Here is a 25,183-nt window from a genome sequence, read left to right on the forward strand (position 1 = left end):
GCAAACTCCGTACAAAAATTGATGTTTGCTAAACTTTTAGAAGTTATTGGTGCTGTCATAAGATCCGAGAAGTGAATCAAAACAGAAAAAAATGGGCTCTCAATCTCGTTCTTCGTTCTTTTCGTCTCCCGATCCTCCGCTGCAAACTGTATTTTTGTTTGTTGAGCGGTTTTCAATGTGTTTCGTGATACATATACTTAACTTATATGTCTTCGATGTTGCGAGAAAGGGGTATCCTCCGCCGCATCCCCGACTACCGTAATTCAGAAAAATTTGTATGTTTGAACAAGACATCGTTAACTGCAGGAGCTTGCAGGAGCTATTTTACGAGTTCAGCCGTGTCATGGGTCCTATTTTATAGCGGAAAGCAAGAAGCTACAAAAATGAAAAAAAAATGATATTGATGCATATGTGTTTTCTTCTTTTTGCAAACGGAGTCAAGTATGGAGATCAAACTGAGTTATGGAATAATGGTCTCTGTTTCATTTGGCTTATCGTAACAGTATATTTCCAACTTTGATAAATCTTCCAGTTGTCACAGAATATCGTAATCTGGAATACTGTAGAAATATGTTGTTTGGTCGTACGGGGAAATAAACTCTTCCGGGTTCCACAAAGAGGACAAAAAGTTGGACTTTACCTATAAAAAAATGAGACGACGAAATAACAAACAATAAAAAAGAAGGAAAGTTTGACCAAGTGGCTCGCCAATTCGATTGATCTAAAAATAGGGTTTCGGTTAGTAAATAACATCTATTTATAGATGAGAAAAACCATTTCGATTAGGTTACTCTATACTATTAAGTTGACACAACCATATCGAAACCCGAAAAATGAAAATTCGTAGAGATATTGAGAGATTCATTGTTTTGTTTGATCCCGGTTCATTTGCCCCTCGAGACCCAGAAGTCTACGAAAACTGATTGATTTTTTGAGTTTCTAGGCCACCAAGATCAACATAACCAACCCTGTTGATTTCTTTTTTCGATGCAATAGTCTGTTAGATCATACCTTTTCAGAGAAAGTGTAAAACTGGATATGTGAAGAACGGTGTTTTGCTGAGATGACAGCAAAAGGAAAAGAAGGTGAAAAGGAACGAAATTGTCTGAAGACTATGTGTCTGTTTTGCAAAAAGATTGTATACTGTTTGATGCTTGTTTTCTTATTCAAATTGTTACAATGGTTTGAGTTGCATGATGATGCGATTCACTTTTTCCTAGACTTTATCAGAAAAACGTTTGTTTTTAAGTTTTATTCAGAAGTTCATCTCCATCTATCTGTTAAACTAAAGAAACATTCAATGGATTTTTTATGGAGTTGGCGAGACAAAGATAGTGTAATGAACCAGATGGTTCAAATGGATTAATTTGTTGTCTTATTCTTCTAGAATCGTCTCTAAAGGTTCATCATTCGTATATTCAGTTTCTAAAAATGAAAAATTATGCTCTTCTAACAACTAAACATTCTGACATTTCCTCCAATTTGCATCACTTCTCATCTTTCTTTTCGCTCTAACATATTTCTAAAATCCCACACATACACGTTGATACAATTTGAATATTCAAATCGGTGCATACAATAAGCATCCATCCATCTGCACACAGAGTTTTATTATCACTTTTTTATCACCACTTCTTCCTTCTTTTTCCTTCTTCTTCTTCCACATCAGCCCTCATCAAAACCATACTTGTCAAGGGCCGGGCCGGGCCGGGCCGGGCCGGGCTTTTTTTTCAAAACGTCAGGCCCGGCCCGGCCCGGCCCGAAGCCCGGCCCGGCCCGGCCCGGCCCGGCCCGGCCCGTCAGGCCCGTCTTTTTGGAGGGAATTTTTTTTTCAATTTTTTTTCAATTTTTTTTTTCAAATTTGATTAAGGTGTACTGAGATGAACTCAGACTTTTCTCATAGAATAATATGAGTGTCTTTTTGTCAATTTTTCCGCAAAAAAAATTGAAAATTGAAAAAAAAAATTGAAAATTTTTCTCAAAAATCCCATATTCCTGACAAGACGGGCCTGACGGGCCGGCCCGGGCCTAATCTTTTCAGGCCCGGCCCGGCCCGGCCCGGCGGGCCGGGCCGGGCCGGGCTTTTTACGGGCCGGGCCGGGCCGGGCCGGGCCGGGCCGGCGGGCCGGCCCGTCATTTGACAAGTATGATCAAAACCATAAACTCTTCCTCGATGGAGCGGAGGTCCCCCGCTTCTTTCAGTCGTCTATCATTTCCTTTTTTGTGTTTGCTCGTCTTCGTTTTGGTTCTCCTCCGTTTTTTCTCTTTGAGGATTCTATCTCCCCGCGGATTGTCACTTTTCCTCTTTCGAATAGGTACAGAAGAGATCACATAGCTATCGTAATACGAATAGGGCGGTTCAACATGACAAATTTAGCCAATAGTAGAGCAAAAGCGGTATCAGCTGAGGTCATTTTCGAAGTATTGCCTATTAAAAATGATGTATCGTCTTTAAGACGAAGTTATTAAGAAACTACTTGATAAGTATTGATAGTACCGCGAATCGCGATCTCTTCCACAAAGGACCATTCCGGGAAACGGGAATTGTGGTGTTTAGAGCGAATTTTAGCATATGCTCATAATTTTCCGAGGTATCACAATTTGAAATAAAAACCAATGACTTCAGTCCTCCTTTAAACAACCGTTAGTTTTTTGATTAGAAACTTTATTATAAACTTTCAATATTTCTCCAAGATTTGATTCAATTCAAAGTATTTGTTATCTGTTTTTTGCTACGTCTATTACCTTATCACAGACAAAAAACCTCGTGACCAACGGGGCGGTTCATTCGATGAAAATCAAAAGTTTCGGTCCACTACAGTACATTTTTCTGTGTCTCTCTTTGTTGAGTTTGCTTGGTGCGCCCAGTGACGTCGGAAACGAATTTCTGTGATAATGTCGAGGAACAATTAGTTGTTTCGAATTAGTACTACGGAACTTGTAAAACTGATGTAAATGGAATAATTGTGGTTTCGAACTTCTGATTTCACAAGGGAAACAACAAGCCTGGTGAACTTCGTTTGAACTACCTCTCAAAACCTTTCGAAATTCAACCAAATCAATTTCCGGGCTAGCCAAAACATGATCTTCTAGTCTTTATTCCGAACAAATTCAGACAATTTCCGTGGAAAACGTCAACAAAAACACCTGAATATGCCACGTCAATGTGGGCGAAGAATGCAGGTGATGTTGTAGTCGTCTTGCAAATTGGCACGTCTGTGATTGAATTGAAATCTCTTGCTCGAATTCTGATGAAACAATGATGGGTTACTGTAGCATAGTAGTGGGACTAATAGTACTGAACTGTTCAATAAAACAACTCGAATGGCTCTACACTTTCCGAGATTCAAAACAGAAAACAATCTAGAAAACGGTATCATTTCTATTCCTACTCCAGCTGCCACTCAATCTCGGATTTTTATAACTTCCCATTCATTTCATTAAACTTTTACCCATAGTCAACGTGTTTTGTGTCTTGATTCTTGATATCTGAATTCACGGCTTGTCTGTTTTTTTGGCTTTCAAATGCTTCCGATTAGTCATTTTCAGTCTCTAGAAACAGGTGGAATCTCTTTTCTGAAATGAAACTTCCAATACATTAGAGCCATCGTTTTGGGCTTCTTACATCAACGTGACCTTATCATTCAACAAACAATTCTACTTTTTCGTTCATCTTTTCGCCATTTCGTGGACTGATAACTGAATTCCTGAGATTAGTCTAGAACATTATTGACACGAATTTGAGTCAAAAGCTGAAACTAAAAGGAAACGACTGAACCGGAAATCAAAAGTTCAGGAAATCAGTCTTTTGGAGTCGTTCGATCATCGATACAAAACTCGGAAGCTATGCAAAAAATGCATACTAATTTCCTGTATATCATGGATTTTGTTCTTTGTTCGGTATGACACGTATATTGTTTTATAAATCACTCGTTTGGACAATTCATCTCATTCTCTTGGATTATGGATAGGACCTGACAGTGAGCACTCTTCTCCGTGAGGCAACTTTTACTCATTTTCTCATCACGCTTCATTTGGAAGGAAAACGGACGAAACTTCTATTGTTGACTATTTGAGTTTCTTTGAGACGCAAATTTTTATGAAGCTCTTATCGGTGTCCATTTAATTCAAATGGCACATTAAATCGTTATGTTTGACCTACAGTAATCTGAAAGTCTTCCGCAACAATCCATGTTTTAACACACTTATTAGGTCCACAGAGGTCATATATTCATTTTAAATTCAAGTGAATTCATCCGATCAACATTCTAGACCGATTCCACTCTTTTCCTTCTTATCAGTTCCTTTTTTAACTCTTCTTCACTCGTTTTCATTCTGTTTGTTCCATTTCGGCTCTGACCGATATCAATTTTGTTTCAACTTTCTTTCTGCTGAAGTGAGAATTATTTTGAAAACACTACCAAGTCATTTAGTCGGTACTAAACTCAAAGTGGGCGGAGTCTGTATGAGCAGTACGGTCATTTTGTGTAATTTGAAACGCGTCGGAGGAGGAGTCTCACGTCTTTTTTATTCGAAGAAAAATTGTTTCTTCTCAGGAAAAAGAGTTTGTATGCAAACTAGACAAGTCAATAAAAAGAAGAAAAACTGTGTTTTGTTCGTTTTTTGATTCCGTCTCAATTCTCGATTTCTTCTGAACATCATTCCATTTTTCTGTTGAATCGACATCCGTTGTCTGATAACTGATAACCACCCGTTGACTCTTTCCCAACCACTAGAAACCATGAAAAGAGTATTAAAAGTGAGAGAAAAACCTATAGAAAAAGTGAGTGAAGAAACGTTTTTGCTATGGAAAAGATAAAAGAGCGACAGCACGGGCGCACAAACTTTTGGCCCCGACGAACTGATAAGAAGAGAAATTGATATCAGATGAAGACTTGATGAGACTGGGAGAAGAAGCGTCTGGCGGCGGCGAAATGTCATTGAGCTTTCAGTTTTCAAAGAAGTTTCAGTTTTTTGTAATAATCATGTTTCTACATATGTGATTTGAGAATACCAAAAAAGTGAACTCGTGGGGGTTAAACTTGAATTCGCATGATTCAGAATCCAGTATTTAAAACATCTGTTTTTGTCATAATTAGTAAATTGAGGCAGGTGCCTAGTCTATAAATATGAGAAATCACTAGATTATAACTTCTTCTGTATTCTAAAAGCAACACGGAAAAGATACCGTATGCCTTCTGCTTCACAGGTTCTTCATCCAATCTAACCGATGTGTAAACGACAAAAAAACGGATGAATGATCTTGTGTCGAGTTATAGTTTCGATAATAATGATAACTTTGAAGTTCTACGTCATCCCAACTTCGTTCCGCCAACAAGAAACCTATGAGATTTCTTTCTGACAATGTCAGTAAATATGTTGGGTTCTACACGCCTTCGATCAGAAAGTACACTCTCATAAACCATTTCTCCACATCTATAAACCTACCGTACTCTAGATCCAGTTTTAATTATCAAAGCTATAAAATATGTTCACATTTCATCGTATTCATTTCCTTTAATTTTGAATTATTTCTCGTAGATATCATCTGATATGTTCTAAATGTCACCATGACAACTCATTACTAATGATTCTCATGCTTCAGTGTCTGCCGTCAAAGCGTCTGTCATCAACAAACTTCATAAATAGAAAGTCGTCTTCTATTCCTCTCTCTACTTCCTCAAAACCTTTTCAATCAAGAGTGAAGACGTTGAGATTCGTCTTCATTGAGAGCAAAAGGAGGTTGCACACGTCATCGTTTCGGTAACGTCGTCAACACATCCAACACAAAAAAGGACACAAACAAAAGGGAATTGCGGGTAAGTCTAGTCTAAAAATGTGTGAAAAGTGAAGAGAAATGGCATCAATGTGACGTGTGGTTAGGGAATGAAGTATTGGATTCTTTTGAGATTCTGGATTTTTTATGTCATCAGATAATGAGAATTGGAAACTGCAAGAAGGAGTTGAATGTATGAATACAATGTGGCTTGATGGGTGGAGAGAATGTTCAAATCTAAAGAACTGGAAGCCCTTCGTTACTGAATATCCATATCAAATTCTTGCTCTAATCTAAAAATACCTTTTTTCGGCATTGATCATTTGATATCAGCTACAGTATTTTTCGTATGTAGTGTGCTTCTTCAAACATTCTCTTTTTTCTATTGATACGTTTTTTTTCTTTATTTGCGAATGCACATTTTCCTTCTCAATTTTCGCCACAGACCAAGTTGAATCTGGTCGAATAATAGTTCATCCACCACTCCAACGAAACAAATGAGGCCTTCCAATCAACTTTTTCGATCCCTCTCGTTTTCCTGTTTATCTCCTGGTATCAATTCGAAATATTTCTGATACGTCTCTGCCGCCGTCCCCACCCATGTCTGTCTTCTCCGTGTCTGTTCTTCTCTCAATTGACTATGAGATTGACTATGTGGCGACGAATAGGTCAACAAAACCACCCCTAGACCACTAGACATACACACACAATCTCTTTTCTTTTTACAAAAGCAAGCACATAGCATTCCGAACCGAACCCCCCACCTCATTCCCTCTCTTTTTCTTTTTGTTTCTTCCAACCCATATCATCTTTTTTGTGTTCAACCCCCCTTTCTCACATGACTTTTCGGTGTTTGTTGTACCTTTCCCATTTTTTACTATTACAATTGGAGGGATCATCCCTAGAGGTTATCAATTCGTCTGCTACACTTTGAAGCTTTTCGTTCTGATCACATCTGTTCTCAAATGTTTCTTCTGATCTCAAGGCAGTCGTTCTCTAGGAAACTTAATAGAGGATACGGTAACAGTTACGAAATCCAGGAATTCTAGGCCACTTGAAACTTGATCACTGATCAGATCACCTAGACACTCGGAACTTTTTCAAACTGTTTGTTTTACTCTCACTGAAACAAAAACTTTCTCAGCTGTTCCGCAGGATTACTTTAGCAGCTTACTCTTCACACGCCGCTCGAGACGAACCAGCCTTCTTTTTTCCGAAAAATCACATGCTAAACTTTGTAGGAATTCAAACAGTCTCATTCAAAACGCACTAATAGGTCATACGGTAGGATGTGTAGTTTATGAGGCCGCTCAAAGTTCATTCCGTTTACAAAGTACTGATAAACTTACGCAGATCTTTGATCGCCTTTTGATAAACCGGTTGTGTCGGTACTTTCTAGAATTTGGAAAAGTTGCTGTCTGGTTGTTGAACATGATAAGTCCAATATGGAAAGTTGGAAACAAAGCGCGCAGCATGACCAGAATATGCAAGTTCAGCTCATAAAGAATCTATTACATCTACAGTAAGCCCAAAGATCAGTTGACATACGATTGACTCTTTATTAAGTAGAATCAACATTGATAAATGTTGCAAAACCAGACACTTTCTCTTTTTCTTTTTCGCCCTCTTTTTCGTTCTTCTACTCATTTTCAACGACGTCGACGTTTCTTCTTCTTCTCTTCCCGCGGGCACGGGCACTTGTTGTTGTCGGAAAAGAGAGAGAGAGAGAGAGAGGACGGGCGGCCTTTTTATCTTATTTCCTCTTCACTTCTCACTGTTCTTTTCATTTTCAACGAAAGATCAGACAGGTGTGAGACTTCAGAGATAGAGACAAAGAGAGAGGAAAAGACCAATGGGTTTCATTCCAATTCCGTCTTTAAGATGGAAGAGGAAAGGCAGCAGACATTGTTTACCTCACACTTTTCAAGATCACTACGGTCAATTGAGTTTCCAGGTCTTTCGAAAACAATGATCTTCACTGTAGGCTTCATAACTTGGATTCTTTTCTTAATTTCAGGTTCAGATTTTTTATCAGTATTCCCCATTTTCGAGAGACTTCATGCGGCGTCTATTTTCACTGACTTCATCGAAAGCTTTTGACACTTTCCGGATTCTCTTATGGCCCTAAATCGTTCCAGCAAAAATCTGAATGAGGAAGAAACTTAATATCAATTGAGAATTTCATTGACGTATTCAGGAAATTTAGGTTAGTTGTCTGATTTCGAAACGTCTGGAAAAAGTCGGATTTCAAAACTTTGTCAAACATATTGATGATAACAATAAACTAGGTTTTGTTTTGATTAATGTTGTTGGCATTGAAAAGAACACCTTTTCCTCTCTCTCCTCGCCCTTTCAACGAAATCGGAAAGACCTCCCATGAAGTTTTTGTAAATGTTTGTTCTCTCTGCCCCTCCGAAAACCAATATCCGTTTGTCTTTTTACCATCTTTCAAAATTCTAGACTGGCTAAACAATTACATCCACGCACACATCAGTATCAAATTATATCTTATCTTTTGTACTCTTTAAGTATCCAAACCTCTCACTATTCAGTTATCACTAACACTTCTGTTTCTCAATTTCTCTCCCCTAACTTTTCAACAATTCTCCCACGAAACTATGCGCTAGACATTAGAAAACCCGCCGTCTCATTCCATCGTCACTGCCCCGCCAGACACTCATCAATTATCTATATTTCTCTCGTTCTCTAATTCTCTCTGATTTGTATTATACGTGTGTACGAGAGAACAAAGTTCGCCCTAGCGCACTATCAGCTTGATATCGTTTCGTTGAAAAATGCAAAATTTCGATCGTTGTATTGGGTGATGGGAGAAGGGAAAACAAGATGAAAGAGTGTAGACGTCCTTGAAACAATGCAGACTGGGTGGCATAGATATTCAAAACAGATGGTTCCCTTTTTCTTTCTTTTTTCGCTGATCGTAAACGATTAGCAATTCGAATACTCTTATTTCTCCGTTTTTCAAAGAATCCTCATCCAATTCGAGGCCGTCTAGATCCCTATGTATATGAGCATCAGTTATTTGTATTCAGTAAAATGAAAGAATTCTATAATCGTGTGAATCCCTGCTGTGAATCCATTCAATTTTTTGAAGTATATTTGTATTTTTCCGGGAATTTGATATGAAAAAGAGAGAAAGAGATAGAATACAAATGTTTTTCAGCTGACATCTTCTCTGATTTTTCTCTCTTCTCGCTTATCAAACGTCTTGTGACGTGGCATTTTGATATCAATAAGTTCATTTCTTCTTCCGTTCCTTAATTAAACACACAATTTCGATCAGAATACAAACCACAGTCTAGCAGGTCCCCTTTCCGCTGCGCGAAATGCTCACAGCTGTGTCTATGTTTATAAATCTTTCTCTCAATGTGTGTGATCTGTCAATATTTTAGTCTAGAGACTGCTGATGTTACAGTTTCTCTCGCTCTGATCCCCCTTATCTCATAATATCAATAACTAAAAAGTTGCGAATCTTTTTGATCATTTGATTTTCCTCTCGTCCTTCACTGTGAGTACAACCCGTTTCTTCTACCCAGACTTTCCCGTACACACATACACTTTCAACGAAATATGTCTTCTGGATGTAGTCGTCGTTGTCGTAATTGTGTCCTTCTCTCTCATTAATCATCTTTTGCTTTCCATTTAGAACTTGGTCAAGTTTAAATGAGGTTCGATTGGGATTCGAGTACAAAGATCGATAGATCAGGTGGCACACTGAGATATTTTTTAAACGATGTGGTAGAGGGGATTTCAATGTGATTGGTTAGATGAACGCAGGGAAACCGAAACACATTTGAATGTGTTTTTTGATGATCTGGACTATCCGAGACTGTCTGCCATCGGCTATTTTGTACATTTCAAGGTCAATGGATCGAGATATTTCTCTTTGAAGCCTGTGATTCATTATCCTATTCACATCATCACTTTGTAACATCACCTGGCTCTCTAATTATTCGAATTCTTCTACTTCACTGAAACTTTCTTAGTTTCTGCCCACATGAGGCAGTTCATCAGAACACAGAATCTTTGATCAGCCCACCATGTTTATCACATTTCCCATTTCTACCAGATCTATCTATTTTGATACAGACAGTCACAGAATTATTAGATGACGTCTTCCTTTTTCCTGCCAAATTTTTGTCTTGCCAATTATTTTCACTTTGTTTTCTGTGTTTTCATTACATAAATGGCCCCTCCAACTCATCTTCTTCTTCTCCTTATTCTTCACGTCATTCTAGACTCGCTTCACACACTTTTTTCTTCGTAAACACATTTGTAATTTCTTCGAGTTCTGCACGAAGCGTCCTTTCCATCTCTCTTCTTTTCCTTCTTCTTCTCTTTTTTGCGCTCACAAAGTTCGAGAAGTGATAACTTAGTAGAAAGAGACACAGAGAACGGTGTCTAGTCGGTGGTCTTAGAGGACCTATCAACATCACATGTCTGTGCACCCAAAGAGCATCTGGAGTCAGGTTTCAAACGGGCGGTCGAGGTTTTGTAGTTGAAGAGAAAAGAGATGTTTCAACCGGATGCTTTATCTCTATATCACTTCTTGAGCATAGATAATTGAGAGAAATTGAAAGAGAAAAAAAAGAGAAAAATGTTCAGAAAGCGAATATGAATGCTAAATTACTTTTCGGAATATGGAATTAAGTGAAGCGGGAAATGGCGAGACAAACAAATGGAAGATCGAAAGATCAGTTTGTTCGAAATTTAAAACACATTCGGTTTTGTAGTTTAGCTACCGGAGAATGATAACATATTTTGGAGTCTGAAGTTGCGAATTAAGTTTGAGCATCAGAATACGCAGATCTGACTTTTGAGAAGTGAACGAGAACTAGATAGGTGTTGTTGTTTTCTGTATGCTAACATATCATTTTTTACATAGATGTTTTCAAATTCCTCTCACACTCATGAGTAGTTGTATCCAAAACTGCGTATTCTCTGAAAATGTTGAAATAAAATTTCATTTTTGAAGATTGCCGTATATTTTTCAGCTCAACAGGGTCGAATAGACAATCACAAAGATCGAAAGATCATTGTGTAATTTAGGAAAATTATGTTATTTACACATCCAGGTAAATTCTATCCTGACTTGTGTGATTCAGGGATTAGCTCCATTTTTGTAGGATATTGTGCTGATGAATTGAATTCAACTTCAATTCCAATTCTGATTTTCATCCTTCAAAAGCTGCAAGTGTCTGAAATTTGTTGGCATTACTCACGCTGAATCAAAATCTCAATATTCTGATTTTCAATTGTTGTGGCATCCAAATTCTACAGTATACTTTTAAATCATTCGAATAACGAGAGAGTCAGTAATTTCTTCTTATCTATTCCAATGCTCTGTCTCTTACAAAATGAAACCGCTCACACTTCCTCCGATTCACGTGAATTACACCTTTGCATTGTACTAAAAGGGGACCAATTAGATTGCATCGTCTACCGGTGATCCGTCTCGTCGATTACCGTCATTCCTTCCATCTGCTGTTGAGGAGAGATGAACGTCTGTTCTCGGGGGGAGACCGTACTCTGATCAAACTAGAAACATTTTTTTGGAACCCTCCTGGTGCACTGTGTCGAGACGCACCTCATGCATTAGTCTCGTTGCATAATGGATAGTAATCGATTGTTTTTTGGTTTTTTTAAAACAGTTTTAGAATCAAAACAGTTTCCATGAAAACTTGGTGATTAATTTATTTTAACAAAAAAAGAGTTTGTGTTCTCATGTGATGTTTCTTTTCGATTGAAACAGTTTATTGTTGTCTAAACATTCTCCGTATTGTTGACACTTCGTTTTGTTGTTTCCGACTTTTCGAAGAGAGTATGGTCTAGACGTAACAACGATTGGAAATTGAATATTAAAAAGTGAATTAAAGTTCAAATAATCACTCATACTTTTGCGTCACACACACCCAATATCGACCAGATTTACGTAAAATTTTTATTTGATTGAATTCTAGTCTTTTGAATGAGATTATAACAGAGTCTAGAATTGTCCCTTGAACTGTTCATAAATCAGTCACGAGTTTCTCTGTGTTTTGAATGTTCTATTTCCCTCTGGAATAGCATCTGGAGGTTCAGAATCTTGGAAAGATGCACTGCACTCCATCAATTTACTTTTTGTCTCTTTTTTTGTCCTCCTCGTTTCAACATCCCCATCTTATTCTTCTTCTTCTACATTTTCCATCATTTTTTGTCTCCGTTCCATCCAAATATTTTCCCCCGAGGAAACCAAGTAAGGAAATTGACACACAATGAGGTACGAAACCACCCCGCAAAGAAGAAGAAGAAGAAGAACGATTTTTGTCCAATTCGTCTTGGTCCAGTCTGTTGCAGAAAAGAGCTCATCTCGATGCTCTTTTTGCATTTCGCACGTCTTCGCATTTCTCATTTTTCCGAAGAAGAAGATGGGCGGTTTCGGGACTGCGAGTCTTAAGAATTGATAGGAAAAAAAGGGTTCCGAATGTGAGGGGAAAAAGTGAAATGAGGGAAACGGAAATGTATATATGTGCATTGTGAATTGGATACAGTTCCAAGAAGTGTTCTTTTTGAATGCACAGAATCAGAAGAAACTGAAAAACTAAAGTAACACAAGAATAGTCTACATGATATAGTTTATGGTAAATGGGCGCGAGAAACATTTCTTTTCAACTTTCTTAAAAGAGATAAGGATCTTGAAGCTGCAATATTATGAAACTTTCAATCATACCCATGACATTTGTCTGATCTTTCAAGGTCAGCCTCTCATAGTTTACCTTGGTAATGATCAGAGATTCCCAACCATTTTTTGCCCCTTCAATCTCTTTTCTGTGCGTCCGCTCAAAAACTTTATAGATATCCATCAGTTGTTACTTTGACCCGTTAGCTCTATTTCTCTCCTCTCTGATATCCGTTTGAACTCGTGAGAGCTCACGCATATAAGCGTCGGCGTGCACAAAAAACGACGACACATTCACAAGAGAGAGCAGTAGAAAGTGAGTGTTTCTGTGTCTAGTCAGTATTCTCATCATCAGAGCAAGAGCTCTCCTGAAAAAAAGGAGCGTCAAAAAGAGAAATGAGAGAAACCAGACAAACCGCTCTCACTTCTCTTTTTTTCTGCAGGCAGTAGCGAGAAAAGATTCGGAAAAGAGAGGAAAGCGCGCGCCAGCATCTCCTATCCCAGAGTCCTGCGTCTAGACGCTCGTCTATCTTTTTCACATTTTTCAACCCGCCGCCATCCACGCGGGCGCCGGGCGCCCTTCTCTGCAGAAACATTGCTAGCAACATGGAAAGAAGAGTGTTAGACTGAAGAAGAAGAGAGTTCGGTCACATGTCCTCCTCCTCCTCTTCTTCTTTCCTATTCGTTTTTCTTCTTCGTTTTTTTCCCGTTGGTCGCAGTCGTTAGTAGTGTATGTGTGTTAGGAAAAAAGGAGGAGGGGCGACGCCCGGCGCCAGACTTCTCTTTCTTTTTGCTGTTTGAAAATGCGGAATGTTTCTTATGTTTCTTTTTTATGTGGTTGTCTATCTGGGTGTGTACTTTTGTTTCCTTGTTGTTGCTCAATGATCTGTCTTCAAATTTCAACTTTTAAGATACTGTACTTTGTTTTTTGAACTTCTTCTTCTTTCTTCTTCATTTCTCTATTTTCGACTACTCTCACTCTGATAATATCACTTTCATTCCCTGGATTACTGTACCTACTACGGTAGTTTTATCGCTGAAATCTATTCTTCAGCCGTCATTTCCCCATTTTTTTGGCCACCCATCTATTTTTTATCCGTTTTTATTCTTCTTAATCTTTAATTTTACGTTTTTAATCTTTCATTCCGGATTAATCTAATCTTCCTGCTAACTCTCACCGAGTCATTTAAGTCAACGTTCGTTATAGACAATTTCCAAAATAACACACCTTGGCTTCCAGAATCCCTGAGTTTTTGAGTAGTAGGTGTTCCCTTTTTCTTCGAAACGGCTTCTCAGTTGAACAAAAAAAAAACTATCAGACCTTCTCTACAATTTTGGCAATTCCACATGTTCTTTTCAGTCGTTCTCATTTCTTTTTTCATTATTCGACAGTTCTTTGTCGCGCAAAAACCGATGATTATCTAGTGCAATCATTTCAATGTTCTTTGCTCTCTTTCGTGAGCTCTCACTTTGTATGGCACCTTCTTTTACCTCTTTCTCTCTTCCTCTTATTCATTTTCAACAGTGAATCAAAAGATCGTTCACTATCTTTTCCTCTTGTTCTTTTCCATCTTTCTCCACTCTCTCTCTCTCTTTCTCTTGTAGACGGAACCGCAAAATGTTGCGAGACAACGTATGTGTCCCCGAGAGCGGTCTAGACACATCATACTACATACACATATGTTCAATTGACACGCGAACATACAAAAGTAGCTAATATAATCAACCTGATCGAGTAGCCGAGTAACCAAGTCAGAACGAGCTATGTGATGTTTGTAGGAGGAGAGAAAGAGAGCGATTTGGTTGTGTTTTATGAGTGCAAAGAGCTAGTGAGCTAATCTCAAAAGATCATTGATACTAGTTTCCAGACGATGGCTATTTTCAGTTGCGATGTTTCATTTCATTCTTTGTACTTCTATTTCTGTCTGTTTTTGAAGAGAATTTTAGTGAGTGATGATGATAATTTAGAGTTGTAAAGAAGCTAATTTTGTAACCTTTTCATGTTTTTCTGCCTGATGTATGTGTGTTGATATCAATATTCCTGATGGCACCTGACTCAAGACCTAGAATTAGTGATGGAGTTTCTGATGGAGTTTTTTGATTTTTATTTTTTCAAATGTTCCAACACTTTCTTGAACACTTTCGAATTTAAAAAAATCATAAAAATTGAAACGCGATGCCATGTTCGTAAGCCAAAATATATCTGACTGCGGAAGTGTTGAATTAGTGAAAAGTCAAACAAAAACCTCATCATTTCAAAAAATGTTTTCAAAATGCCACCTGCGCAGACACAACACACAGATCATCACCGCCAACGATATAAACAAATAGATCACATTTCTTCTGTCTGCACATCACTTCCTATAGGGGATTAGAATTTTGTTACATCTGAAACTGACTCGTATACCTACAGGATACATAATCCGTTTCGATGGCATTAGCACCTCTCATTCATCTAGACCATGAGCAGCTTTCTCCTCGAATGCCACCAATTGAATTTCTACTACATTGTAAACATTTCAATCTCCTGTGCTTGCGTAAATGTCTCGCTCTTGTCTCTATTTGTATGCCCGCATAGCAGAATGGTCAAGAGTTCAATCCCTCCCACTCCATTCCCGGCGCCCCGTGGACCTATGGGGTGGTGTATGTTGTCGAAAACAGAAGTAGACAAGTAGACATATACTCGAATGGGCGGGGCCTCTTTCAGAAGGTGGAAAAAAGCGCTTGTGCTCCTTCCTCTTTTTTCCTTTTTGCTTGAATTCTCCACTCTCATTATAGACACATTCTTCTTCTCCTTCTCTGATTTCAGTCTTCAGATTTTTGCTTCAAGAACCAAATATATTAGTTTGAAGTCTTTCGAACAACCATGTGATATCTCTTTTGTGCTGCCACGTCATTGCTATTCTAATTGGAATGAAAGCCAAATAGACATGTATTTTCTCGTGCTCAAACCATAGCAGACACCTTGTTTTCACATTTTTCTCCCCTTATTTTCAATTTCCAATCTCATTACGACACGACAGAATCACTCTCTAATAACTTTCTATTTAAAAATATTTCATTCCACCGTAATCCTCTGTGTTTTCAGATCCTGCATGTCCGACGACTCGATCGGCTCCTCGCAGCGGGTCGCAGTGGAGCCGGAACACCACACTCCAGATTTAATGGACAACGATCCACTGCTTGAGAACTTGAAGGCGTTGCACGAGGAGACGAGGTCGGATGATGAGGGTCAAGAAGACGATGGGCAACCAGGAACTTCGGCTCCAAAAAAGAAAGAAGAACAGGAAGAAATGGCAGAGCCGATAGGTTACAGAACAAAAGATGAATACCATGGAAAATTTGCGTGGATCTCCACAATGGGGTAAGCAATATGTCATTTCCTGTCTCGTCTAATATTCGAAAAACTCAACTTAACATAACACCTGATATCGACATTTTCCAAGTTAGCCTTTCCGGAAATCTCGGTTGTTTCATCGACAATCTCAAACTTTTTTATTTTTCCTTCCCAATTTTTATGTCGTTTACTTACTAACGTCTAGCCGTCACAACCCGCCATAATCATTATGCATTCACATTCTTGTGTGCTACGAAGCGAGCAAGGGCGCACGAGGTCACATGGGGCGCGAGACTTGAAAAGCCTTGTTGCAACATTTTCTTCGGTGAAGCTCAAAAGAGCACATCCTTCCCGTACACACACTTCACCTGGGTAAGCACAAAGGTCAAAGTGCGCAAAAAAGAAAATCGTTGATCATGGTGGAACACGGAAACAAAAAATAAGTGTCTGGTGGATGGAAAGGGAGAATAAACAATTGATATAGGTCATTAGATAGTAATATAACATCGCAGAATTAAACACCGTTTGCTTTGACTATGTTATTGTTTCTGAAAGAAGATAATCTCTCTGCAAATCTCTTATAGTTTAGCCCTTGAATTGAGTCACAGTTCGTACCAAATCTTCCAAAATAAGACGTCAGAGTTAGGGGAAGAAAGAACAGCTTCAAAAAAGAGAACCATCTAAAGACACCACGTCATTTCATTCCCCGCTTTAAAAGGAACGACTCCAGAATAACAACTCCCAGAAGGTGATTTCTGATCACACCCAGAAAAGACAAGGGCATCTGTAAACCGGAAAGCCACATCACAAAAACAAAAATAAGTGGCGACGCAACATGCAAACAAAACAACGAAACGAATCAACAAAAAGTTTAAGAGCACTTTTTTGAACGCTCACTTTTAAAAAGATTTCAACAGACTTTAAGACAATCGATTGATATTTTTAACATGAAAATGACCCGCAAAAGTAAATTGATCGGTTGCTACAGCTCCATGACGTCAACGGTTAAACGGGATATTTTTACAGAAAGCGAATACCGTCCCTTCTTCTGAATGGAGAACCATATATGCCGATCGAGTTTCTTCGAAAAGAACTAAGTGAACTGCAATCATTGAATTCAGTCGAAAACTTCACCAGGTTTATTGGTAAGTTAATAGTCAGTTTGAAGAAATCTATATCAACATTTTAGAAATTAAAGGGATCATCCTGAGGATGTGTAATCCAGTCCAATTTAATGCAATCATGGATAAAAGTGATATATGCCGAAGTTTGAACCTGACTTCCATCAACTTGATTAGTCGATCAGATCTTGAAAGAATCATGGGTGAAAGTCGTACCGAGAGTTGCTTGACCAAGTCAGAGCACGATATCTGGTGAGTTACCATTTTCACACACTATCTCATATTTTGATCTTTTACGTGAGCTTTTCGAGATTTGAGTCGAGACACCCGGCGTGAAAATAGTTCCGCGACGCCCTGTGCACATGCATATACAAACATACACATAACAGCATAAACAAACCTTTTTCTTATTCTCTTGCTCTCTAAATCTTATTTTCGCACATTTCCTGTCTTCTTCTTTTTCCTCTAATTAGAAGAAAACTCACAGTCGCCGAGCCCTCTTCGGCGGAGGCGCCACACACTCTTTTGCCTACGCATGCCGTCTTTCCAAATAGGGACGACATATAAGAAGGCGCAAACATTCACGGCCAAAGCTCATGGACTCTAACTCTCACGGAGCAAAGAAATGATGAAGAGCATGAAAGCTTATAAACATCATCAGAATATCTGAAGAAAGTATGGGGGATCAAAAAACCAACTTTTCTGAGTTACAGGAATCCAGAAGATCGTATCCATATTGTTCATATTAACTTTGTCGACTATCTCGATGATTGGCTAGAAAGTGATGATTTGGATGAGGATCCGATGGAGGTAGGAGAAAAAACAATAACAACTATTTTATTAAAGTTATTATTTTCAGAGTGGAGTTCATGGTTACTGGTATAAAAACCGTCCAACAATGAGGTGTATCATTTGCCGAGAATGCGATATGAAGTTCACTCCAAATGACTTTATAGTTCACCATCATTACCCAAAGAAAGAAGGAGGAGTGATTCATATGGGTCTTAACTCCCAAAGATGGTCAGAACTAATTGAAGTTCATAGTGAACATAGAACAGAAGTCAACCTCGATGCATGGAATAAGTTCAGAATGAACTCGCATAGAATTGGAAAACGGGCATATGATGATGCAGAACCACAAGAGCCGAAGAAGGTTGCAAGAGAAAAGAAAATCGTTGTGGATGATGATGATGATTCAATGGAAGAGGATGAAGATGAAGGAGAGGAGATTCCTTCAGAGAAACCTCAACTTTCTGATTTTCTTGGTCCAAAAGGACTGAAAGGTCTTGTTCCAAGGAACAAACTTGAGAAAACTATTCTTAATTGTCTCAATAGAATGGATGAAGCAACACTTGAACTTCTTTTTCTCAAAACTCCAGAAGAGTATTACACCTGGATCAGAGAATGTGAATTCCGCCAAAAAGTTATTGCACAACAAAAAGAATGGGAAGCAAAGCAGAAAGATCCAAAATCACGCTTGAGGACTTCTGCAAACTTCAATCCCAATATAGGATCATTCGAGAATATGCATATGCTACACAGTGCACCAAAATCAACGCAAAAAGAAATTAAACTATTGGCAGATAGATTCTCAAGATTACAGGAAGAAATGAGCGGACAAAATGTTTTTAATGCTTGGGAATTCATGTTAAAAGAGAAAGAATTGATCGCATCGTCTTCTACAGATGCACTACGGGTACTCAGTAACAAACCTCTTCCTCCACCACCAAAACCAAAGGTTGTTACACCGATTCTTCCAATTAAGCCAACTCTTCCAACTCTTCCGATCTCATTATCTAATATTAATCTGGCCCAAGTTGCTCAACAACTCGTGGCATCTGGAATCAAGCTCCCACTCCCCCTTCCACTTCCACTTGTCTCTCCTGCTTCATCTACGGTTCCAACTACATCTGCTCCAACTCCAGCTCCTTCGAAACCATTACCGGTACTTCCATTTCCAACGATGCCTCTCCCAGCTTTGCCGGTTAACACAAATTACGAGATTTTGGTGAGTTTTGAGTTGAATATCTTTCCAAGATAATTTGATTGTTTTCAGAAACAACAACTGTCATTGGCTCTCTCAAGTCCATCCCTCTTCCCGATCTTCTACCCAAAAATTCCAACTTCTGCATATGAAAACTTGGTCAATCTTCTGAAGACTACCGCAGTCAAAAATTGATTTTTCTAACCACAAAATTGTTTTTTTCTTTCAGCTAACCCCTTTTTCTTTCTTTCTGTTTCTTATCATTCCCTCAACTCATGTACAAAATTTTCCGGGAAAATGTTGCCTGGTAATGTACATATTTCCAAACAAGGCATATATTTCAAATAATTATAATGACGCTAGTCGTATCAATGGATCAGTTATCCATTCGTTATCTCTTTCTTATTCTTCTTTTTACCTCTCTTTCTCCCTATCTCTTGCAGCTTGCCATACAATTCTAGGTACCTCTTTCCTTTCTTTCTTCATACCCTATCCACTATTTTTTCTTTCCTGTTGTGTGTTTTTCCTTTGTTATATATTTCATTTCTTTTTTTATCCATACGCCGAGCTGTCACAGTTTCTATCCCTGTCCATACGCACTTTATACATGTATCTCTTCTCAAAACTACACCAAAACTTGTATCTACTCTCGGTTACTATCCCGTTCTGTCTCCTTTAATCACTTCTTTTCTTTTCAGTTTTTAATTAATTTCTCTCCGTCTCATTTTGCTCCATATACCCCGGTTGATCATGTATTTTCTCTCAACTCTTCCCTAATCTATTTTATTTTTTTCATCAAAATCAGGACAGTCATCCCAAAGCAACAGTTATTGGTATTACTATCGTCGTCATCGTTTTAGTAATGTGTGCAAATGAATTGACAAAACAGGAATGAATTATATTTCTATTTATATTTCTCGATTAGTTCTCTGCAAGTTTATGAAATTTCAGAACATGCAAAGAGAAAAGAACAACCAGAAACATCAAAGCAGAAAATTTCAGTTTGAAAAGGGAGTTCAAGACAATGAAAAAAACTTTCCAACCAGAAAATATCCTGTTAAGAAGGGAACAAAGCCTGGTAAATCTGGCTAGAGTAATTCATTCAAATGTTCTCAAAATTTTCATCAGGTTCTGAAAGTAGATCTAAACCACTCTTTTGGTTAATAGTTTCAACGCGAAATCCGGGAAAATGGAATCTAAAAAAGCTTTAAATGTTGTATTATCTACTTTTCATTGAAGCTCAATTGCTATCCGATTGCTGTCAAACTGGGAAAACCGTTGCTGAATTTGGAAACCTTTGAAAAAAAAACTGAACGAAAACGTTTCAGAGCTTAAGAATTGTCTTCTTTTCCTTTGAGTTATTATCATATGTATCTGGATCCTCTTTTTAACTCAAACGTGATCAAATCACACCAACACGCTTAGCTTTAATTGGCCTTATTCGGACGGATTCCTTTTCATTTTGTCTTCTAATCACATCACACTATACACATCTGTTAGTGTATGAAGCCACCTGAAAAATTAATACAAAGGCATTACAGTCGAAGATAAAGTCATTCATGTCATCAGTGATAAAGTGTGGGTTACCTTGGAAAAAGTGCGGAAATCACCACAAAAATGAGAGAAAGCGAAGAAGCTTTCGTTTGGAGGATTGGCAAATTAGATATTGTTAAACCAAGAGACCCAGAGAACCCAACCGCCCATCTACGTCGTCAGGCAGGTTCTTTTAATTTTTTGTGACTGTAAGGTGGATGACATAGAAACATCTTTCTGTTCTTATGATTGACTAACATTTTTTCATCGAAGTCCTTAGTTACCTTCCGATTGTAACCTTCACTTTTTAATCCAGAATTTGAAAAAAATCCATTTCAAAAGCGATGATGATCTAGATAAGAAACGGCGAGAAACAAAAAGGTGTGTAAATCTTGAATGAGATTTCTAGGTGTGTCTAGAAAATGTTAGATTTCTTAGTTCAGATAACTATTGAATTCTATTGTCCTTTTTTGCTGGCGTTCAGTTTTTCAAGAAATGTTCGTTCTAAACTAAATACGTTGTTTCGACCAGATTGGATTCTGAATTTTTCAAACTGATATTATCATAAAACGGTCAAATTTAGACAGTCGATAACTACAATGGTATGGTTTCTCTTAAAATTTTTGAACTATACATACTTATTTTTCTATACTTTTCTTCAACCTGAAATTGACCCACAATGACATTTGAAAAATACCTGAGGATCTGTATTCAAGATATTCTGATCTTTGATTCATTAATCTCAAATTCGACGTGTTTTAAAACAGATTTGTTCAAAATATAATATTTTTCATTTAGTGATGATCGGATCTTTTTGCCGTAATTTCATTTGAGATTATCTATATTTTCAGAATAAATTCTACTTCAGTGAGTTGTCCACTTCTCTTCTTACTAATACCCAATTCTCAGGCGCCAATTCTGATATCGGGCCAACATAACTTTCGAAACAATAGTTATCTTATCCAACGTTCATATCTTCTGAAATCTTCCTGAACAGTTTCTCATGATCAAATGAATGATTCTCATTTTCCCTCCACTATCAGTTTAATAATTTATTATCAATTCACCGAAAAAATGTTACGTAACACTCACTCACTTTGATATTTCCGATATCTGATGATTACGCCATCTTCAGCTTCTTCTTCTTCTCTTCTTCTTCGTCTCTTCAGTTTCTCTAAATCTCCTTAACTGACTTATTTGCGGAGAGAAAAAGAACAAAATGGGAGAAGAATAACGGTGTAGAAATAAGAAGTGGAATCTCGTTTTGGCATGGAAAAATCGGGCGAAAAATTGAATAGCGAAGCAAAAGAAAAATGTTTGTGTCCTCTGGAAGAGGGCTTCTTTCGATAGGCATTTTATGAGTGACAGCGATTTTCGAAAGATTCGATCCGTTATCAATCTCGTGTTTTTCGGCGGAGAACACTGGTCTACTGATTTCTCGTATGGATCAATTGAACGTTGTAACTTCTTTTCGAATTTTAGATAAGATTTGAGCTAACTGAAAATCAGACTTCTTTTGTTAAATCCAAAGCTTATTAACTGACAAAATATGTTGTGAATAGAATTCGTCACTCATCCAAGATTTCTGATGCGCCTAATTTTTTCCTCACTTCTCTGCACCCTGTATGCTTTGTTTGTATTTAATCTTGACTTCTCAGTTTCTCTAACCAACTTTTCAATAAAAATTTCGTAGATTTCGCTGCAGTCTCAATTTTTTGTCTGAATTAATTCAATTCCTCAAGTGAATCTCTTTTTCATAGGTTCCCTCCGATGGTGACACCAGCAAATTCGAATTCATGCTGCCTTACAATTAGGATTCAGGTAAACATTTTCACTTTTCCGAATTCTTTGACTAGTTCTTTCTTTATAACCATTCTTTCTCGTTCCTTCCTGTATCCACATATTTAGAATTCAAGCTGAGATTTTTTGAGTCATTCCTTGATGGCATCATCATGCCAACATTGTATAAGGCACGGTCTACTGGCCACAGATGTTTCGTTGCTTCTTCCTTTTCTTGCTGAAACATTGTTTATACCGAAGAGATTTAGACATACAAGTGAAGATGAAAAAACTTGAAAGACCCAGATCTTGGGCATTTACGCAATACATGCACTACAATATTGTCTGTTTATTGTCTGGGAACATTTTGGAAATTGATTCACAATAAATCTTCAATTCAATTGAATTACTTTTGTACAAAACTGCTTCCTCGAATGTTTGAAACTTTCTTTTCGAATCTCAACCTCCTATCTCATCACAAACATAACATAGATCATCTATACAAGCATCAATTGATAAATCGTCTTCCCACCTGATCATTTGCTGATTAGGAATAGAGAAAACTTGAAAAAATAGTCAAGATTTACGTGGATATTGAGATGATTATTAGCCTACAACTACCTCTGGTTACTGTAAAGAATATCCTTCTTTCTGTCTTCTCCTTCTTTTCAATCTCTCTGAACTTGTTCTCTTGCGTCACGAAAACTTCTCACACTTCCGTTCGTTTTATCGCTTCGGAAATCTGAGATTTCACTTCCATGTCATTGTTTTTTCGGTGATCTTTGCCTTAGAATTTTTTTCAGTTTGAACTAGAAAATGTCACCTTTTTTATACTGTAACTTTACGACAATCGTTTAATAAGATGGGCGTCTTTTAAATTTCTCCTGACAAGAACAACTCATTCTTTACTAATTCTTGTCATGTGAAACTGGTAGTTTCCGTTATTTACTCTGAAGTTGAAAGTTTGAAAAAGTCAGCTAAATCAGCCAAAATTGCATGGATGTTCTTTGCCATCATCTCAATTTTCTTAATTCCAGGAAATGGTAAAAAGAAATAAAAATGAGAACGAAAAGCCTCCTCTTCCCACAACACCACCTCCTCCGCCCGTTGGTGAACTTCCAGTTCAATACAAGAGAATGTCAGCATCACGAAATGATCCACCTGCTCCACCATCAAATAGATTGTATGGGTTCATACCTGTGCTCATTTGTCTCAGTTTATTATGGTTTGCATGGTCCCAGTGGCATAATCCACCTCAAGTCCAACAACAACCTGTTAGAGTTGAAGATCATCGTGAGTTTCTTTGTTTTGGAAATGAATGAATTTGGTCGAAAATGAGTTTGGAAAGCTTTTGCAACTATCAGAAATACGGTCCCTTTTACTAGATCTTTTCGATTTTTGATGATTGAACGCTAGACGAAATTGGCTTCAATTTCTCTTACTTTCCCTGTCGTTTCCGCTATTCACTTTGCAAATTTTCTGATCACAAAAACATAAATTTCTTCTTTTTCTCTTTTATATTTAACTAATTTCCAGATAAAAAGAGAGTATGGTGGATGCCAGATTTGTTGAAGACACTTCCGCCGTTTGCGGAAGGATACAGATTAGAACATGTAAGAATTATCAGTGAATCGAAAACAAAAACCATACTACGTTCATTTCAGTATGTGCCAAAATACAAAATATCAGGATGTGCGATAAATGGGAACTTTCCTGAAATCAGTGCAGCTATCTTCTGTTTTCTTCATAATTCAACATTGTTCACAGCTGCAAATAAAACCATTTCGGAGGATTTAGGAGAGAATGGGTTAGTCTTGTACGGTTTTTGGGCTAAACAAAATTCTCAGTTTTTTCAGACTCTGCTCGAAAATAAAGTCATTTACGATGACTGATTGGAAACTCTGGAAGAAGCATATCACGGATAAGAAACTTCGACGAGTTGCGTTTGTTCAGAATCCATTGGAACGATTTGCACGAACATTCAGGAAAATTTGTGAAATGTTTGCCGTTAGTGTAGTTTATCTTCTTGAAAATTGTATTTTCAGAGAAAGGAAATGCTTGAATTGTCAGGAAAACGTTGGTTGTTTCATGAGAAAATTAATAAAAGAACATGAAAAAGTAGCAGAAGGATTGGCTGGTCACGTACGGTCCTATATCACGAACTATTTCAGCCCACAGAGCTGGTGAGTATTAAAAAGTTGATTTTTAAAATACTGTTCGCAAGCGATTGCCACCTTCCAATTGAACACGCTGCGTCTCTATCACCTATACAGTGTCTTCGCATGAAACCCACTAAAAACATAGCGGCCGGCGGAACCCGGGAAATGTCCGCTGCTTGTTTTGACTGGGTCGACCGCAAGTCTTGTCAACTCACGTCTGGTGAGGAGAGAAAAAGGACAGGTTTCGCTAAAATAATAGCCGAACGATAATATGTCGAGACACCTTGGCTGTCTGAGGACGTCTTCTGAAAATAATTTCACATTTTGGATTTACTGCGATGGTTTTGCAGGAATTGTCATTTCAATCGTCAGTTACGAGTTGTTGAAACACTGAAAATTGGTGGAAACCAAACTGAACTTGCGAGGTTTTCAGACGAACTGAGTAAAATACTAGGAGAGCAAGGCGTTCCTAAAGAGGCACTAAATACAATCAAAGAGGAAGTGATGAGTAAGAATCAATTTCTTGGGAAGTATTCATGCTCGTAATTTCAGAAATTCCCTTGACACTGAGTGCTGATGAGAGAAGAATTATGGAAAAGATAAAAAAAGACGAAGATCTCTTCAGGATATTTCGATATTTATACGAACATGATTATATCATATTTGGATTCGATATCTAATTTTTCATTCTCTCAGGCTTAAACGACCAAAACATTGTTGACAAATCACGGGTTTCTTCATTTGTTTTTCCAACTTGGTGCTCTTTTTGTTTGATTATAAATAGTTTTTCAAATCATTTTTGCTCTTCTTTTCTTATC

General features: G+C 37.8%; 2 protein-coding genes across 2 annotated transcripts; both read left to right on the plus strand.

Annotated features, from left to right (window-relative positions):
• Positions 1-15,547: 15,547 nt before the first annotated feature.
• GCK72_005748 (uncharacterized protein) lies at positions 15,548-19,089 on the plus strand (the record flags this gene model as incomplete). Its single annotated transcript, XM_053725321.1, has 6 exons — positions 15,548-15,816; positions 16,816-16,934; positions 16,979-17,162; positions 17,624-17,720; positions 17,770-18,918; positions 18,967-19,089. 6 exons carry the CDS (start codon positions 15,548-15,550, stop codon positions 19,087-19,089), a joined length of 1,941 nt encoding a protein of 646 aa, XP_053589515.1.
• Positions 19,090-23,246: 4,157 nt separating this feature from the next.
• Positions 23,247-25,045, plus strand: GCK72_005749 (uncharacterized protein; the record flags this gene model as incomplete). Its single annotated transcript, XM_003102411.2, has 7 exons — positions 23,247-23,499; positions 23,743-23,819; positions 23,871-24,013; positions 24,063-24,206; positions 24,252-24,389; positions 24,716-24,873; positions 24,918-25,045. 7 exons carry the CDS (start codon positions 23,247-23,249, stop codon positions 25,043-25,045), a joined length of 1,041 nt encoding a protein of 346 aa, XP_003102459.1.
• Between the last annotated feature and the right edge of the window lie 138 nt (positions 25,046-25,183).

Source organism: Caenorhabditis remanei, chromosome II, assembly GCF_010183535.1.
Source record: "Caenorhabditis remanei strain PX506 chromosome II, whole genome shotgun sequence".
NCBI lineage: Eukaryota > Metazoa > Nematoda > Chromadorea > Rhabditida > Rhabditidae > Caenorhabditis > Caenorhabditis remanei.